This window comes from Fusarium subglutinans, assembly GCF_013396075.1.
Source record: "Fusarium subglutinans strain NRRL 66333 chromosome Unknown NRRL66333_c0000019, whole genome shotgun sequence".
In the NCBI taxonomy this organism is placed as follows: Eukaryota; Fungi; Ascomycota; class Sordariomycetes; order Hypocreales; family Nectriaceae; genus Fusarium; species Fusarium subglutinans.
The window spans coordinates 261,072-278,052 of NW_023502082.1; the positions used below are offsets into that span (position 1 = coordinate 261,072).

General features: G+C 49.3%; 5 protein-coding genes across 5 annotated transcripts; 2 read left to right on the forward strand and 3 right to left on the reverse strand.

Moving 5' to 3' along the window:
• Positions 1-1,875: 1,875 nt before the first annotated feature.
• On the reverse strand, positions 1,876-6,344 carry FSUBG_2275 (chitinase; the record flags this gene model as incomplete). The annotated part of the gene is made up of 2 exons (XM_036680030.1): positions 1,876-4,925; positions 4,976-6,344. 2 exons carry the CDS (start codon positions 6,342-6,344, stop codon positions 1,876-1,878), a joined length of 4,419 nt encoding a protein of 1,472 aa, XP_036542195.1.
• Positions 6,345-8,012: 1,668 nt separating this feature from the next.
• On the forward strand, positions 8,013-9,298 carry FSUBG_2276 (uncharacterized protein; the record flags this gene model as incomplete). The annotated part of the gene is made up of 4 exons (XM_036680031.1): positions 8,013-8,546; positions 8,620-8,760; positions 8,809-8,835; positions 8,891-9,298. The coding sequence occupies 4 exons, from the start codon at positions 8,013-8,015 to the stop codon at positions 9,296-9,298; spliced, it is 1,110 nt and encodes a 369-aa protein (XP_036542196.1).
• A 312-nt stretch (positions 9,299-9,610) lies between these two features.
• FSUBG_2277 (uncharacterized protein) lies at positions 9,611-10,957 on the reverse strand (the record flags this gene model as incomplete). The annotated part of the gene is made up of 1 exon (XM_036680032.1): positions 9,611-10,957. One exon carries the CDS (start codon positions 10,955-10,957, stop codon positions 9,611-9,613), a length of 1,347 nt encoding a protein of 448 aa, XP_036542197.1.
• A 598-nt stretch (positions 10,958-11,555) lies between these two features.
• On the reverse strand, positions 11,556-13,175 carry FSUBG_2278 (neutral alkaline non-lysosomal ceramidase; the record flags this gene model as incomplete). Its single annotated transcript, XM_036680033.1, has 5 exons — positions 11,556-11,741; positions 11,793-12,123; positions 12,177-12,238; positions 12,283-12,828; positions 12,873-13,175. The coding sequence occupies 5 exons, from the start codon at positions 13,173-13,175 to the stop codon at positions 11,556-11,558; spliced, it is 1,428 nt and encodes a 475-aa protein (XP_036542198.1).
• A 2,187-nt stretch (positions 13,176-15,362) lies between these two features.
• Positions 15,363-16,797, forward strand: FSUBG_2279 (oxalate decarboxylase; the record flags this gene model as incomplete). The annotated part of the gene is made up of 5 exons (XM_036680034.1): positions 15,363-15,507; positions 15,566-15,801; positions 15,848-16,041; positions 16,090-16,557; positions 16,605-16,797. 5 exons carry the CDS (start codon positions 15,363-15,365, stop codon positions 16,795-16,797), a joined length of 1,236 nt encoding a protein of 411 aa, XP_036542199.1.
• Between the last annotated feature and the right edge of the window lie 184 nt (positions 16,798-16,981).

The window sequence follows — 16,981 nt, forward strand, 5'->3', positions numbered from 1 at the left end:
AGGTCAGGTCAACTGGGAAGTTATACATTCGCTACCTTAAACATCTGACAAATGGAACAATATTGATATGGTACCTTGATTTCAGAGTTCTGAAAGTAATTCATAGTTATTGGACCTGGCAGTGCTCCAGCTATTCTCTAGCCTTTTCTGCATGCTCAGCGGCGGCTCAGCTAAAGTACTAATGTATGACAGAAGAACAAAGGCATCATAACAATTCAATCACCAATGTGTGATACTGCATCTCTTTACTCTCTATTCCTGGTCCCTCGATCTGTTTACACCGTTCAATTTACCAACTTCAAAGTGTTAATACCTGCATTTTATGCTAAGAGTCCTCCCTATTCACGTACCTTTTAAGCTTAAAACTCGAATGTCTGCTCCAGAACCCACTAAAAGGTCACTGTATCCCAACCACGAATCTCCTCAGCACGTTCAGATAACACTCTCTAATCGTGTTGGTCGTCGACATTCTCCTCTCCACCAACACTTCTGAAACAGAAGGATAAAGCAGGGCATTCCGTACGTAACGCAGCACAGCCGCATCATGCCCCCCTGTGCTTGATCAAGCAAAGGGACCGCCTAGGATACCTCATTGGGCTAGCCGGCTAAATGCATGGCCTGTCTACGCAAGGATGTGCAAAGTCAATCCAACAGCAAGACCAGTCTTATGAATAAGAGTAACAAAGCGTTAATACCCCTCGTCGGATTCGTATCCTGGATGTCTTCCATACTGCTCAATTGAAAGGGTTGATGAGCGCTTACACATCCGAAGATTTAGCATCAGCCGTGTCCTCAAATGTTACACAAATGACACCTACGGCAACCTTTGCACAAGATCGCGCCGCACTTACTACATCATACATTCCACCAAGTAATTGCCGGCCTAGCTGGAGAAAAACGAGTTTGCTCTGGACGCAGGATGGCACCTTTACGTATCCCGTTCTGGTTTCAGCACCTCCAACTTCATGCTACCCCTCTGGCTGGGAGATCGGCGAGGCTGATTCTCTGCTCACCTTTAGTCCAGCTGTCTGTCCTTCTGGCTGGGATTATTGGAAAATGTCTCGCTCTGGTGACTCTCCAGCAGTCTTGATAGCATACTGTTGCGAAAGGTTGCGCCCCCGAGCATCCTACACCTCAGAGAGCAAAGAGACTAATAGAACCATTTCGCGGATTCACCTTCAATCCTTTTGATCGAGGTGGTTACGTCGCCAAAGACTTCTTTACCAGCGGGTGTGGACGATGGGCCCAGACGACGACAAGCATGTCCCAAGGCGATGGCACAGCGACTACAACACTGTCGGGCTTATCCGGTTACCAAGATGCTAGCGCGTTGGATGGCACTTTCATGGTTCACCAAGCCTGGGCAATATCCTGGGTCTCGTCTGAGGGGTCTGATATGACGCCAATGCCACTTACTTTGACTGATGGTGAGAGGATATCGCATTGGAAACCAGGCGAGACACTTCCCGACGACAGCCGCCCAACTGAGTATTTTGACCAGAGTCAGAGGTATATCAGTACCTCAGCCGTGTGGTTTCTGATGATCGGGCTCCCAATTATCGTGTTTCTGATGATCGTCGGCTGCTGCTGGGTGTGTATCAGGCGGAAGATTAAGGAAAGGAGAGCAAGACGTGCAATGAGAGACTCATCCTTATCTCGAACTGGCGAAGGATGCTCATCTCTCACACTAGTCTCGTGAGCGCCTGGAAATAGAGCGAGACAGCAATGTGTATAAGGGATAGGGAGTGGAAGAATACTAAAGCTGATTGAGAAGTCATGTAGTCGCATGAAGTTTGCAGGAGAAATGAATGATGTTGCGTACAAATGAACCTATGGACTAAGTGAAAAGGAACTAAATGATTCTATACCATGTTATCATGGAAGGTTCTTCGTTTTGACCTCACCGGTAGTCGAGGGCTTGCCCACTTGTGTCGTGCCCTCAGCTACTGGCCACATTCGGCGGCCGTCAGACTTGTCATTCGCAATCCACTCCTTCTTCTCTCCCATATGCGTCACATTCATCACCGGCGGTATCAGTGACTCAGACCCCTTTGGTAGGGCTTTGAGTCGCATAGTCGAAGTATCATAAGCATACAAGCTCAAGAGAAGACAGCCGCCATTCTTAGGGGGATCAAGAACATACGCGCCTCCATAGCTGCTTTGCCGATCCTCCACATCGTTTGGGCACGAATAAGCAGCAGTCCAGCCATCCAAACACAGATCATGGTTCCAGTCATCTTCGGCGAAGGAGAACGGCTCTTTTTCCCCGCAGCCGCTCTGATCCGGCGCCCATTTGGCCGACGCGATGACTGTGTAGCCATCTTCTTCAAGGGCCATGTTCTGGCCAAAAGTGTTGCCAGGGTCGAGCGTGTAGCTGGAGTCGCAGAATGATCCTATAACCTGCCGCGCTTCGTTGAGGGTGAACTCTACATAGTCTGAGTTACCTTCGAAGCAGTACGCTTCAGCTTCTGTGATGGCCGTGTTGGTTGGGAATGATGTCGTTTCCGACGGCTCGGTGGATGTTGACTTTGACTCCCCGACCGTCGTCGTAGCTTTCGGATACCACGTGGTGACGAAGGAGACGCCTTTGATAGTGACAGAAATAGTATTGCCGACATGAGAAGGCACAATAATAGCTGAAGTCCCGAGCATCTTGGTCTTGGTGACTGACTTGACATCAGGAATTGGGTATGCAGTTCTGTCAACGGTGGCATATCCATCGTTAACGGGGTACGGCGTTGAACTGACAATCACACTTGCTGAAAATGTTGTCTTGTAAGTCGAGCCCCAGTTTCCAACACCGTTGTAGTCATCACCAAGGTCATCATCATAGTCGAGGGTGGTGAGGGGACAAGAGGCATCGGTGGTCGTTGCTGTCGCTGTGAGGAAACAACCGGTGATGATTTCAGTAGAAGTTGTGGTGCATGAGGAAGATTCGCAGGATACCCAGTAGTCGGTTACTTGAGAAGTTGTGCAGTCGCAGCCGAGATATGTGTTGCAGACGGTGGCACAGGGCTTTGTCGTGCAGACTTGATGACACTCGGTGTTTGTCTCTGTAGCGCAGTCCTCATCGTCATCATCATCATCATCATCGTCGTCGTCGTCGTTGTCATCATCGTTGTTCTTCTCACATCCAGGTCCAACACAGTTTCCTCCTGGTCCAGGACATCCTCCGCCGATGCACCCAATCGAGCCACCACCGCTTCCTCCACCACCTCCACCTGGGGTGCAACCGAACAAACACGGCTTACCGCAGCCAGACTTGCAGATAGGCCCTGGAGGTCCAGCAGTGATGATGACACCTGGAGCGATGCCTGGTGGAGGTCCAATATCCACATCATCACTCGGAAGAGGCCCAGGCTTGTAGGTGTAGGTAATTCCGTGGGTTGGTTCGGTTAACGTAACCGGGGATGGAATAACACTGACGCGTACAGGCACAGACTTGGACGTGGACTCTGTCAGTATCACGTTGGACACGCCAATCTCCGAGGTCGTGAGAGGCGGCAGTGTAATCTTGACAGTGATAGTTGTTGTTCCGTACTTGGTAACACCGCTGGTAGTCTCTGGCCATGTCTCTTTGAATGTCTCAGTGATGATGGGGAAGCTGATCGTAGTCTTGGATGAGAGTTGCCAAGGTGGGAGGATGAGGGTACAAGGTGGTTGGCAACCTGCTGTAGGGTTCTTGGAGTCCCAGATACTGGGATCAATGTAGACAACGCCTTTGTCACCGTCGTTGCCTCCACCATTGTCTCCATCTCCGTCTCCATCTCCATCACCGCTGTCACCTCCTCCGCCGTTACCTCCATCATTGCCTCCATCGTCACCGCCGCCATCATTACCATCACCTCCGCCACTACCACCACCTCCTCCACCAGTACCGGGCTCAACGGGAATAGGTTCACCAGGATTATCCGGTAGCTTCGGTGCCCAGTCGTGATTATTGAGATACGCATTAACCGCGCCCCCATCAAAGACAACAAGATAGTCAGCCTTCCTATCCCCATTGATGTCCGCGTAATGAACAGGACCCTGAGGACTAACACCTGCTGCGATAGTCCCCATGTCATTCCACTTGCGTCCCTCACCAATCGGAATCTTGCCATTGTTGCGATACCCTCGAGCAGCGCCGCCGTCATACTGAACGATGTAGTCTGCCTTGCCATCTCCTGTGAGATCCGCGAACCGGACCTTGCTTCCAGGCTCCCCAACACCAGTGGCTACAACGATGCCCTCTTTCCAGATGCGGCCACCGTTCCTGGGTGGTATGTTCTTGTTGTTCTGCCAGTACTTGACTGCTCCGCCTTCATAGAGGATGAGGAAGTCTGCGTACCCGTCGCCATCAAGGTCTGCAAACCGGACCTTGCTCCCTGGCTCACCGACACCTGGAGAAATAGTAATACCATCTTGCCAGATGCGTCTATCACCAGGGTCAGGTAGGTTGCCGTTGTTGAGATATGCCTTGACAGCTCCTCCGCCGTATATGATCAAGTAGTCAGCGCGCTTATCACCGTTGATATCGATAAACTCGATACGTGAGTCTGAGAGATCCTCGTCGAAACCCGGCGCGATCTCGCCGATTGCTTCCCACTTGTTGTCGCCCTTATTGATCCAAGCCCGAGCTCGTCCTCTAGAGTCGACGGAGATCAAGTCATCTCTTCCTTCACCCGTCAAGTCGGCGAAGCGGATGCTCTGACCTTTGGTTCCGGTGATACCAAGGTTCTTCCACATGCGGATACTTCCATCATCTGCAACAGCAAGGAAGTCGGCCAAGCCATCGCCGTCCATGTCGGCAAAGCGAATCATATCGCCTGTGACACCCTCTATGCCAGGGGCAATTGTGCCCAAGTCATCCCAGTTACGGCCGCCTTCTTTCAGGGTGTTGCGGAACGCTTTTACAGCGCCGCCTTGATAAATGACAAGATAATCTACGCCGAGTTAGTATATCAGTACACCTATCCGAGCACTCAAAACTCACCAGCCTTTCCATCGCCATCAATATCTCGGATACTGGTAGAGTCTTGTGGTATACCAGCTGGTCCTGGGGCGATAGTGGCTTCAGTCTCCCAGTTCTTTTTGCTGCTGTCTTTGCCATTGTTGTGCGTGTTACGCGCCCACTTGACAGCGCCACCCCCATACACGATAACATAGTCGGCATACCCGTCGCCATCAATGTCCTCAAACCGAACTTTGTCTCGAGACGCAAGACCGGTTGCCCACTCGGAATCGAGGGGCTCGAACTTCTTTCCGTTGTCCACGTTCTTCCAGACCTTTGCAGCGCCATCTTCATATAAAGCAATGAGATCTGCCTTGCCATCGTTGTCCACATCGGCGAGACGGATCATGTCGCCATTGACAGACTTCCAGTCTGGGTTGATATAACCGATACTCTTCCAGTCATTAGGCTTGCCTCCGTTGATCCATGCTCGCATCTTACCATCCTTATCAGCAAGGACGTAATCAGCGATGCCATCGCCGTTCAGATCAGCCAGAATGACCTTTTCGCGTGAGGAGTTCTCAGCAGAACCTCTGATGGTTCCGACAGCCTCCCAGGTCCGGAAACCTTCAAAGACAGTTCCTTGTTTCTTCCAGATCTTACCAACGATTTCTTCTTGAGCGCCTCCTGCTCCTCCACCGACACCGAGACCAACGCCAGGAAGACCAGCAGCGTCTATCTTGGTGGGTGCTTTCAACCAACCTCGTTTGTCAGCCTCGAGGATTGCTTTCAGCCAAGCGTCGGCCATCTTCTCATAGCCACTGTCGTTTGGGTGCTTCTCGTCCGAAAGATCACCTGCATTGATGTCTATTGGGACTTGGAGGATATGCTTTCCAGCCTTTTGTCTCTCCTCAATGATGGAAATGACTTGAGGGTTGAAGCGATCAGTGTTCTTTTGCATTCTGGGGTTATTTGCCCATATTACAGGAGCAACAAGAACCGTGGTATCTGGAGCATTCTGGAAAAGCCCATCAATAATGGACGCTAGCATGTTAGGAGAGCCCTCAAGGTCAACCTCTAGGTCCATATTGTTTGTGCCGGCATGTACAAGAACAACATTGGGGCGTGCTGCGATGGACAGCTTCCAGTAGGTATTGATCTGCGCAAGGACCTTTCCACTATGGCCTTCGTGGTCATTGTCTGCCATGCCAGTCGGAGGGTGCTTCAAGCTACCGACCATGTCTACTGAGGTACCGCGGCCTATGAGCTTCTCACGGAGACGGTTCCTGTAGCCTTTTTGGTCTTTTGAGCCGTTGCCTTTGGTGATTGAGTCTCCGAGGGGTAGTATGCGAAGACTAGGAAGTGCTGAAGCAAGCGGTGATACGAGTGCTACGAGCACCATCATCATCATGATGGCGCCCTGAAGCGTGAATGGCGGCATAAGGAGTGTTGTTGTTGGCAAGTTAGGTAGAGATATATTACTGAGGTTTTTGATAAGAATAGAATGACGATGCCATTTGTGATAAACATAAGTGACTTTATCCCTTTCTTCTTATAAGTCGATCCTCATAACGGGAAGAAACATATCTAATCTATCAGTCTTTCCATCAAAGGTACCACGGCCCCCAACTATCATTGACTTCGCCTCGGAGGCATTTTCATCAGTGCTGTTGGTGAACAGTTGTTGGTTCCAGGATGTTTGGCAACCCACTAATAAAAAGGCGCAGGAGAAATGAGACGGAGGTTTCTTCTTTTGATCCTAAAATTGTCGATCGTGAGTCATGTTTAGTCCTTGATTGGATCCTACTGTTATCGTGAGCAAGTGTGCCTTGGTGGTCAAGTCGGCTGCGTCTTGTGTTGGTTGAGTATGGCATCCACCACACGACTTGGAGTTTGAAGGTTAGGTCTGTTGGTTCTGAAATACCTCAGAATATCCATGCGAGAGGATCCTACGGCGAAACTATTCGGAAATTGTGATCATTCAAGGATATGATGGAGTTGCCCCAGTCAGAAATGCTCACAAGATTTGGGCGCCTTGATGACTATGGAGGATCAGCTTCGTTGAACCAACATAGAGTAACATTCAACTCCAATAATTTCGAAATTAGGGCCTTGGCACGACAGAATTTGCTTCAATCACTGTGGACTCGGCAAGATCTGACTGCTCTGGTATGCTTTGCTAAGAACGGCCTTCAACACTCATGCTTTCTTTTCAGCAATTCGTTACTCCAGTTACGGTCAAATAGTGACTTTATTCACCCTGAAGAAGGAGAGCGCTTGTGGCAGCGAACGCATTGGGGCTGAACCCTTCCGCGCGGTAGACGGCGGTAAACGACGCAGGCATTGGGGGCCAAGACATAGATAGGCCTGGGCCTGGGCGGAGGACAAAAATAAGAAGTGGCTGCAGTCGAATCATGCAGGAACCAATTCCCATTGTAAGATTCATGCCGTGCTTCTCTGATTGGAGGGCAACAAAGAGTCTGCCTTGTTACGACGTGATGATATGATGCTGTTGGCTCTATACCTCCGATGCTGTTGGTTTAAGCTTACAAGATAAAGAATCCTCGAGTGTAACCACACGGACCCGAAATAAAATAAACTGCCGACGTTGTATATGAAACGCCGGGGTCCGTGGTGCGGCCCGGCTCCGTTGTTACAGCCACCAATCACAGCACCACTTGAAGCGCCGATGAAGATCTCAAGATCAGAACCAACAACACGCCCACTCTATCTCTGATCCTTCCTGGGAGTGGCAGAAAAAGCCTCATGTCCTGTCCTGATTTTGGCAAGGTTCAACCAACAATGCAAGGCGCAGTAGGATCAATGAAACAGTACGACCAACAGCCCCCATCCCATCTGTTCCGGCAATTACACGAGCTCGGCCCTGGCACCAAGAGTCCTTCTGAACTCAAGGTAGTCTTGCAAAGCAAAGCGGTTTGGTCTCTCGGGTTAATATTTAGTGTTAATCTTCGTGCTAGACTATAACTATGTATTCATTGCCAGTCCAGACAGCTATCGGAATTATCCTATGTCATCTCCATTATTACAATCTTGCTGAATGCTCATGAAACTGTCCACGATGTATACCAAACGCAGTATTTCGCGGAGGGTCACCTTGTGTTCAATCTCCCTCCTCATTTTCTCCCTCTTTCTCCTCCGTTTCTCTTTTGTCCCATCCTTCCGATTATCCTCTTCAGATCCTGGTAGAGTTGATCATGACTTTCACTACTCCCCTGCCCCTGCTCACGTCTCCAAACGGGAAGACAACCCACCCACGGATCCTTATGAGATAGCTCTGAAGAAGGGTGAAGCACTCTATTGTGATATGAAGGCGACTCAAGCAGCACTTCAGTCCAAGAACGGAAAGTCTGCAGAGTCGCCCTCATATCTCCAAAAACATGGCTTAGAGGACTATGAAGGCTGGGAAAAACAAGCGAACCAAAATCCAACCTTTGGAGATCGTTTGAATGAGGCGTTAAAGGGTATCGGAGCTCCTACCAACCTGTACCACTACAATTGGGTGAATGTTGGAGGGGGTGATTGGTACTCTGACCCCGCCGGCTTTCTCGATGGTACTCTAGACCTAGATGAAGTTGAAGTAAAAGCAGTTGCGGTAGGTCAAGTGTGCAACTTGATGCAGAAGAGCATTACAACGTCAAGAGGCAATTGTTACTGACACTGAATAGGCCACTGGGGCAAACTTTGCGAGCTCCTTTTCTCTGAACCCAGGCGTCATCATTGCCGACCACAACGTCGGGGTAAGACATGCCGCGGGACAATCATCTCCAATAGACAAGGAGACAACAGCTCTCACCCATATACAACAGGTAAGAATTCGGTCCCTATGCTGTGAGTTTATTAACTTTGGATACCAGTGGAGCGATGCTGCTTGGATGCAGTGGGTAAGAAACGCAAAACTCGATATATATTCGGATGCTATTCTAACTTGAACGATAGGACAGAGTCTGCTCTGAATCGGGCGGAGATGTCGAAGATCTAAAGTACATCATCCGTGCCCAGATTGTGAACCACGCCACTCTCAAGATCGTATTCCAGGCCATTCTCAACAAATATGAGAGAGACCACAAGAAGAAGTCCTTGGGCCCGTGGAAGAAAAGAATAGCCATCACCCATCAAAAAGATCCAAAGGAACTTTACGCCATCCTGGGTAGCCCCAACGGCTCAGGAGCAGCCTTCATGCTGATTAACCACAAAAACAGACTTGGAGGGGCAAGAGTCATTAATAAAGTCGATGTATTTGTTCCTGAAGGGAATTTTGAGGTTAAGGGTACTGAGGTCGGCCGTGAACAAGAGGAATGGCATGTTATGCTTCTGTTTCATATCGTTGACGCTTCTCGAGCTTGATGCGTACATCTCCTTGAGGAACTGCACCCAAGAGAGAGTCTTTAGGATATTATGTCGTCTGCTCAAGTATGCTACTCATAATTTAAAATAGAATCTTAGGACATATCAGTCTACCTAAATTATAGCATATCGTGTTCCGGATTCAAGAATTAAATCAGGTTAAAGCTTATTCTGGTGTTCTGGGCCCGAACCGACTTTCTAAGTGTCATAAAGCCTAGTAGTAGTGAACAAGTTTTGGGTTATAATCAGTTGTTGTGTCGTTTTATCCATGTACACAGCTTGATTCTGAATACCCAACCTTTCCTGCTCTGCTCACGATGCCTGTCGCTCTTCAGCGTCACGTTTCTTCCTTGCCCGAAGATTGGATTTCACACTTGCAACCTCATCAGGAGGAAGAATACTCTCCCAAGCGAAGAAATAAAAGGCATCATAGGGCAAGCGTCTTTGGCCTTCGAGTATCGAGGAGTGCAGACCCAAATGATGCATCCTCCACGCATCCCAGATTGCAAGGCCGAAGGGGCGGAATGAGTCGAATTTGATGCCTTCAAGGGGAGATGCGCTGGTAGGGTGAGAGGGGGGGTTGGTCAAGCATTCGAAGATTGACATTCCAGGGGCGTCTCCATCCAATGCCACTGGGGTCCGACCCCAAAGCCGATCTTCAGTAAACTTGCTCCGCTTGATGGGGCTGCCATCATCCCGGTATCCCGCGATCTCCATGTATCGTTCGCCTCGAATGGGCAAAGCTGTAGTCCATCTCTCACAACGAGGAGGACGTGGTAGTCGGTAGAACAAATCTTGCTTCGCCTCCTTCAGGGTTACCAGATATCCCATGACAGACCTGACTTCTTCGGGTGACAGAGGGTATGGGCTTCCAAGGTTGTGACGGTCATCGCCGGGATTCATATCTTTCAGTCCCTCGATGTCCTGATCCGACCACTCTAGACAATCTATCTGGTGATGCATTTCACCCACGAGCTGAATATACCATAGAGCACGCACAACTCGCATCTCTTCTACCCACGTAGGCTGACCTACATCAACCACACTCACAGGTTCTCCGGTAAAGACTTGATCCCAGGCTTCGATATATTCACCAATTGGTCCTCGCCTATGGTGACGATCATACCGGTCTTGGGGGTTGGTAAGGTGCAGAGGTCTGAAGCTAGGATCTCTCAAACGGTCAAGGAACGAGGTCAAGCATGCTTGCGAAAGGACAGATATTTGGTGAGTGGTTGCGACAACCGATCGGAGAACCTCGACAGGTGGCATCGCAGCTGACAAGCATCCAGGGCTCAGCTTTTCGTCTGGGGATGGTCTTGGAGGGGCTTCCATGTTGCTGCCCTTCCACTTGCGCCCGACTTTACGTAAGAACCGGCCCTGGAATTCATTCAGGCTCTCGAAAGGAACTGCTCGACTGCGCACGAGTATGACAGCGCGTGTCAGCTCTGCAATCTCTGGCGGTATTACTGCATTGGGACCTGAGAGGATACATTCGACGATGGTGATGGCATGGTCGTTGAAGAGACGCCAGACGTGAGGGGATGCCGTCATCAGATCCCAGAGAATGTCGAGCCCTGGAAGGCGTGTTACGATGGGAATTAAAATCTCTGGGGGCAATGCCTCCAAAGATGCTGCTAGTTGAGAACTTGAAGTAGACATGTTGTTGCAAGATGATTATCAAATTGGTTTCTCAGAAAAGAGACAAGAAATGTTTGGATGAGTGACGCATAGGTAGCTTAAGTACTATATCTAGCAGGGAGGTGGGCGCTTAAAACAAACAGCACCTCATCATGCATCCTTCGAAACGTCCATTGACAGTGGCTAACAATTTTATCCCTGCAAGTTGTTGGCTGGGCTGAGGCGCTGATCATGGCCTATTTATGCGGGCGTCCACACCTATTCACGGCGGTGCATGGTCAAGGTCGGTCTCCACTAAGGTACCTCACAGTGGAGGTATTAGGGGGAAATAGTGGCCAAAGGCATTGCCCGCACTCGATCCAGCGTCTAAAGGTTCGCTGGGGACAGTCCAACAGATGAGCAAATTAATGACTAACTTGAAGATTCAATTGAGAATTATATGTAAGTATTTAGAGAAGCACCACAGTACATCCCTGAATGAAGGCCTCGTAGAGGTACGAAGAAACGACAAGCATCCAGTCCATCGTCCAACCAAAATCCCTCAAGCCCTATAGACCAGACCATACTACGCTTTAATCACCCCTCCAAAGCCACCAGGCCATTGCTCTCCCTAAGGTACCTAGTAGTAGATAGGATTCTTGGGATCAGTGAGATCAAAGATGACAACGCTGTGCGGTCGCGCACCCCCACGAGTCCTGGTAAAGATCTTCTCAAAGTCAATGGTGCGGTTGAAGCTAAGCGATCCATCATCGTTGATGTCAATCCAGTGACCCTTGTAATCACCAGGAGTGTTGACGATAGAGATCTACAAACATTAGTACAAACCCATCCAAGGAACACAGAAATGGCAACTTACAGCTCCACCTTGAACAAAGTAGCCAGTAACGAGGAGGTTCTTCTTATCAGGAGAGATCTTGACATAGTGAGGTCCGATGATGGGCTGCTCCTCATCAGGGTCGTCAAGACGCTTGACGTTGTCAAGATCAGAGATGTCAAGAGCGGCGATGTGGTTGCCGAGTGTGATGGTGAAGTAGGCGAATTTTCCGTCGTCGGTAATATCGGAGTAGATGGCGAGAGAGTCTTTGGCCTTGTCGCCGAGATCGTAGAGGAGTTCGGCGACACCCTGGTTGCCCTTGGAGTCTTTGCGGAAGGGGTAGATGATCCAGACTTGGCCAGGTCCAACAGCACTAGACACGTCAGTCAGTATGTAGTGAGGGGAGTTGAGCGCTGAGGGACTTACGTAGCTAGAGCTGCACTCTCCTTGTTACCGGGGATGAACTTGACATCTTGGATACCTTGGCCCTGTGACTGTCAGCTGTGTTCTCATCTTGGCTCGGACAACTCACGTTAGGAATAGTAATAGTAGAGATAATCTTGCGAGACTTGAGATCCCAGAGGCGCAGTGTATCAGCCTTCTTAATACCAAGAGTCGGCTTCAGAATCGTAATAGGAACGACAAAGTCAGAAGTAAGAATAATGTTCTTGTCAAAGTCCACACTCAATCCATGAGGAGAGAACTGCTCTCCCAGGATGTTAAGTGTGCCCTCAACATCCTCAGGCCACTCATGGATGATGTTACCATTGGCATCAGTCTCGATCAATCGACCGGGAGATGTACCGACAGCGCTACCCATGTAAGTAATGAAGAAACCACCATCGGGCTTGGCGCGGATCTCATCGACGATGGAACCGAGAATACCGCGGTTGCTGTGGTCAAACTTGGGATGGTATGGGTCCGAAGTGTCAAAGTAGAAGGCAGTGTCTTGGGTCTTGAGAAGAGAAAGAAGACCGCCTCCAACGAGGGTCTTGCCATCGAGCGAACTGCCTAGATGGTGAGGTGAGTTACCACTAGTGTTGACATCAGTGATGTCGATGATTTCACCAAAGGTATCCTAGCCTGTTAGCATACTTCTCACCATAGACTCAGCAGACTTACATCATCGAGACTAGCAGTGACCAAGAAATCAGCATGCTTGTTATCACCAGCCCCAGTCCAGAAGTATCCAATCTTCTTGGGCTTGATGTTGGACACCTTGAAAGGGGGGCTATCCAACGGAGGAGTAGGGAGTTGAAGAATAGGCAGGGGAGGAGCGTTATCGGCAAGAGGTTCAGTTACTCCTGGGATCTTGGGGATCAGAGGAGGAAGACTGAGACCTCTTTTGTCGATGTTGGCGGGTGATGCTGAGACTTGAGAAGCCAGGGCACCTAAGAGGATCGTGATGGAGATGAGAGAGGGCATTGTGGAGGAAGCTCGATTAATGTTGGGGAGTGAGCAAGTTGATGGTGTGAGCTGATGATGAGAGAGTTTGAGGTAGTTTGCAAGGTGTTATATACCCATCTTGATCCTGACTTGTAACAAGCTCCTCGAGTCATCAAGTTCTTTCTCATTGTCCAAAGGCCAACATCCACCAACGTTCACGAATTCACTCTCGAAAATTGTATCATCAAGCCTCATAAAGACACAATTGAACCTCATGATGAGTTTTCTTTTGTCACGTCTATCACAATTTCCTCCTCAGGACGAATTGCTCCTCAGTCTTGACTGCACTTGTCTAGCTTCGTTGATGTGCTGGCAAGGAGGACACACAAACGCAGAGCGGAAGTGAACTATCCGATGACTATAGGACCGATCTGCACAAGTCTAACCAAAATACAATTACTTTTGCCCTCGGAGGAGAATGACTGAATTACCGACCTCCCGATCGTCCGTGGGATGTCAGTGGTGGGTTGTCGGTGATGCCCCTGATGGTTGTCAATCTGGCAGCGCAACGTCACTCATTTGCCCTGTTGGGAGCATTGCATCCTCTCAGGGTTACCTTGAGCTGAGACTTGCATGGACTAAGTTACTTTATCACACCTCGCTTGGACTGTTAGAATGGTCGACCATGGTTGAGACTGAATGTCTGTTGCTTCGGTCGGAGTCTAGCACGGGGGTAACAGGCGGCTTTGCGCAGCAACCAGCATCACAAGAACAACTCCGGGGAGACACAACTCTCGTCCTACAGCTTACAAGCGATGTTGGGATGAGGATGCCAATATGGTACATCTCATTACACCTAATACGTTCAAGCTTACCTAGGATAAGGTTATCACACTGTTCCATCCCAAATATCCGGGACATTTGGATCAACAGCTCTAACGAATGGTATCAGTATCGCGTGGTATTAACCATTATAACTAAGACACTCTTACACTCACAATACCATAGTGCGAAATCACTCCACAAGGAAATGAACATCAGCCTTGGCCCAGTAGCTCGGGCGCGCTGAACTGCCCCTGACACGAATCCCCGGCAGTTGGAAATATCGGTGGGGGTAACAGACTAAACATCTCCTTTGGGAAATGACTTATACGTTTGTTTCCTCGCTAGGCTGAATCTGTGGGAGATCTTCAGAGTGCTTTGGCTGTCTGGGAAGACGTCTTGTTAGTCTGGATTGCGAGTATAATCCTTGCAAGGCTGCGAAGGCATCCACGCCGAGGGGCCGTTAGTTTCGCGGCGAGCCATTCCGCGCTGCGATACCAGGTGTTACAAAAAAAACAATGTGCCAAATTATTATGTCGTTCTGCGTTTGAGGAAAATGATTCACTATCAAGAGATATGAGCTTCTGAGAAGTCATGGGGGCCCTGCGATACTGAGGAACGTGCCGAAAGCCGGGCAATACAACACTACAATTACCATAAATGTATGCTTATAGCGTGGGGCCCTGGTTCGTCCAAACCCACGTTGAGCCGCACTAAAACAAGGCGGATCGATGGCGTTTAATCCACTAATTATGTCGTCAACCCCAGATCTACATTAATCCTGGTCCGGCATCGCGCTTATATCCGTCTTGGCAGGCGGAGTGTCGATCATCAGTAGCGCTTGGCTATGATAGGTACGTGCGGTAGAGGGCTACATTGGACAGAGATCAAGGCATTGTTCCCAGATACCAACTAAAGATTTGTATAAGAAAATATTTACAGAATTTATTCACTCGAAATATTCATGAGATTTAATTATACATTTAACAGAGATCTCAAAATGTATAATTACATTTTATATGAAAGCAATTATCTGATGTACCTTGAGTCTTCAATGGTCGTGTTCAGGGTAAGCAAACGCCATCCACACTCAGAATTCGTACAGCAATTTCCTTGATAGCTTCATGCAGCTATGCCGATCATTGTTTCTTTGAGACAACGCGACTTGTCGTAGTGTCATTTGTGTAAGTACCCAAGGTGTGATTGCCATTCAGCTACGCCTCTCGCAATTTCCCAGTTTGATGGATGTGCCTGTATGCATGATGTCGTGACGAAGCTTGTGGTGTTGAGGATATAAGACGTCGCTGGTGGGACAAAAATCCTCATCTTTCTACCTTCTTCATCCATCCTCTCATCACTCCCATTTCTCGGCTTGTTCGTCTTGGGTCTTTGTTTATCGCTACAATGAAGGGCGCGTCGCTATTCTCTTCTGCCCTAGCTCTATGCCTTGGGTCAAACATCGTTGCTGCAGCCCCAAAGGACACTCAGCAGCCCGGCTTTGACAAAGGCCAACCTTATGATGGAAAGGGCAAAGGTGCTGTTCTTCTAGGTAAGCTCGAAATATCCGATGCTCTCTTACTCTCACCACATACTTACACGGTGACCAGGCGGCACAAACAAGGAGCTTGACCTCCAGAACCCAGATAACCTTGGCCAGCAGCCCACTGACAACGGCGTTGTTCCCAATCTCAAATGGAGTTTCTCCGACTCCAAGACTCGTCTCTTGAAGGGCGGTTGGGTTCGTGAACAGGTCATCCAAGATTTACCTTCTAGCCATGACATCTCTGGCGCTCAGCAGCATCTCGTCAAGGGTGCCATCCGAGAACTTCACTGGCATAAAGTCGTAAGTCTCACATTTCCATGCCAACCACCAAATGCTCACTTGACAGGCCGAATGGGGCATTGTTTACAACGGCTCCGTCCTCATCTCCGCCGTTGACGAATTCGGGCGATACCAGGAAGAAGTTCTCAACTACGGTGACATCTGGTACTTCCCCAAGGGCGCAGCCCACACCGTCCAAGGCCTCGCCGATGAGAACGAGTATCTCCTAGTCTTTGACGAAGCCGACTTTGACAAGATCGGGTAAGTCACCTCCACATCCATCCCACAACACCACTAACACAAGCCCAGCACCACCTTCATGGTCGACGACTGGATCAACCACACCCCCAAGTCCATCCTTGCCAAGAACTTCGGCGTCAACGCCTCCGTCTTCGAAAACGTCACAGCCCCCAACCCCTACATCCTCCCCGGCACGCCCACAAAGCACAACGTGACCGACGGGCCGGCCGGTAAACTCTCAGGAAACAGCTCCTTCGTGTACCGCACGTTCCAGCACGACCCTGAAAAGATCGGCGGCACGGGTGGTAAGTTCTGGAAGATCGACTCGACAAATTTCCCAGCTTCAAAGACTCTTGCTGCGACGTTTGTGACGCTCAAGCCAGGTGGTCTGAGGGAGTTGCATTGGCATCCTAATGCAGAGGAGTGGCTGTATTTTCATCAGGGTCAGGCGAGAGCGACGGTGTTTATTGGGAATGCTGCGGCGAGGACTTTTGACTTTTCGGCGGGTGATACTGCTGCGTTTCCTGATAACTCTGGGTAAGTTTCTCGTCCGTGTGTGTGAATATGATGCTGATATGGTGCAGACACTATATTGAGAATACTTCGGAAGATGAGGATCTTATTTGGATTGAGGTCTACAAGTCTGACCGTGTTGCTGATATCTCATTGACTCAGTGGCTTGCTTTGACTCCTCCTGATGTTGTCGCTCAGACTCTCAATGTGTCGATTAGCTTCGTTGAGAGCTTGAAGAAGGAGAAGCAAGTTCTCATTGAGTAATGACAGAGAACCCCAATGGCTCTGGCGGTCTCACGACGAGTTGATATGATCGTTACATTCTAATATTCGTTGATTATCCATAATTTATTTTCTTCTTTTGCGCTGCTTGCTTGTTGTGGTGACCCCTTCAATATAACTATCATGTCGACGTCAAGCTCAACACCCACGATGATCAAGATGACAC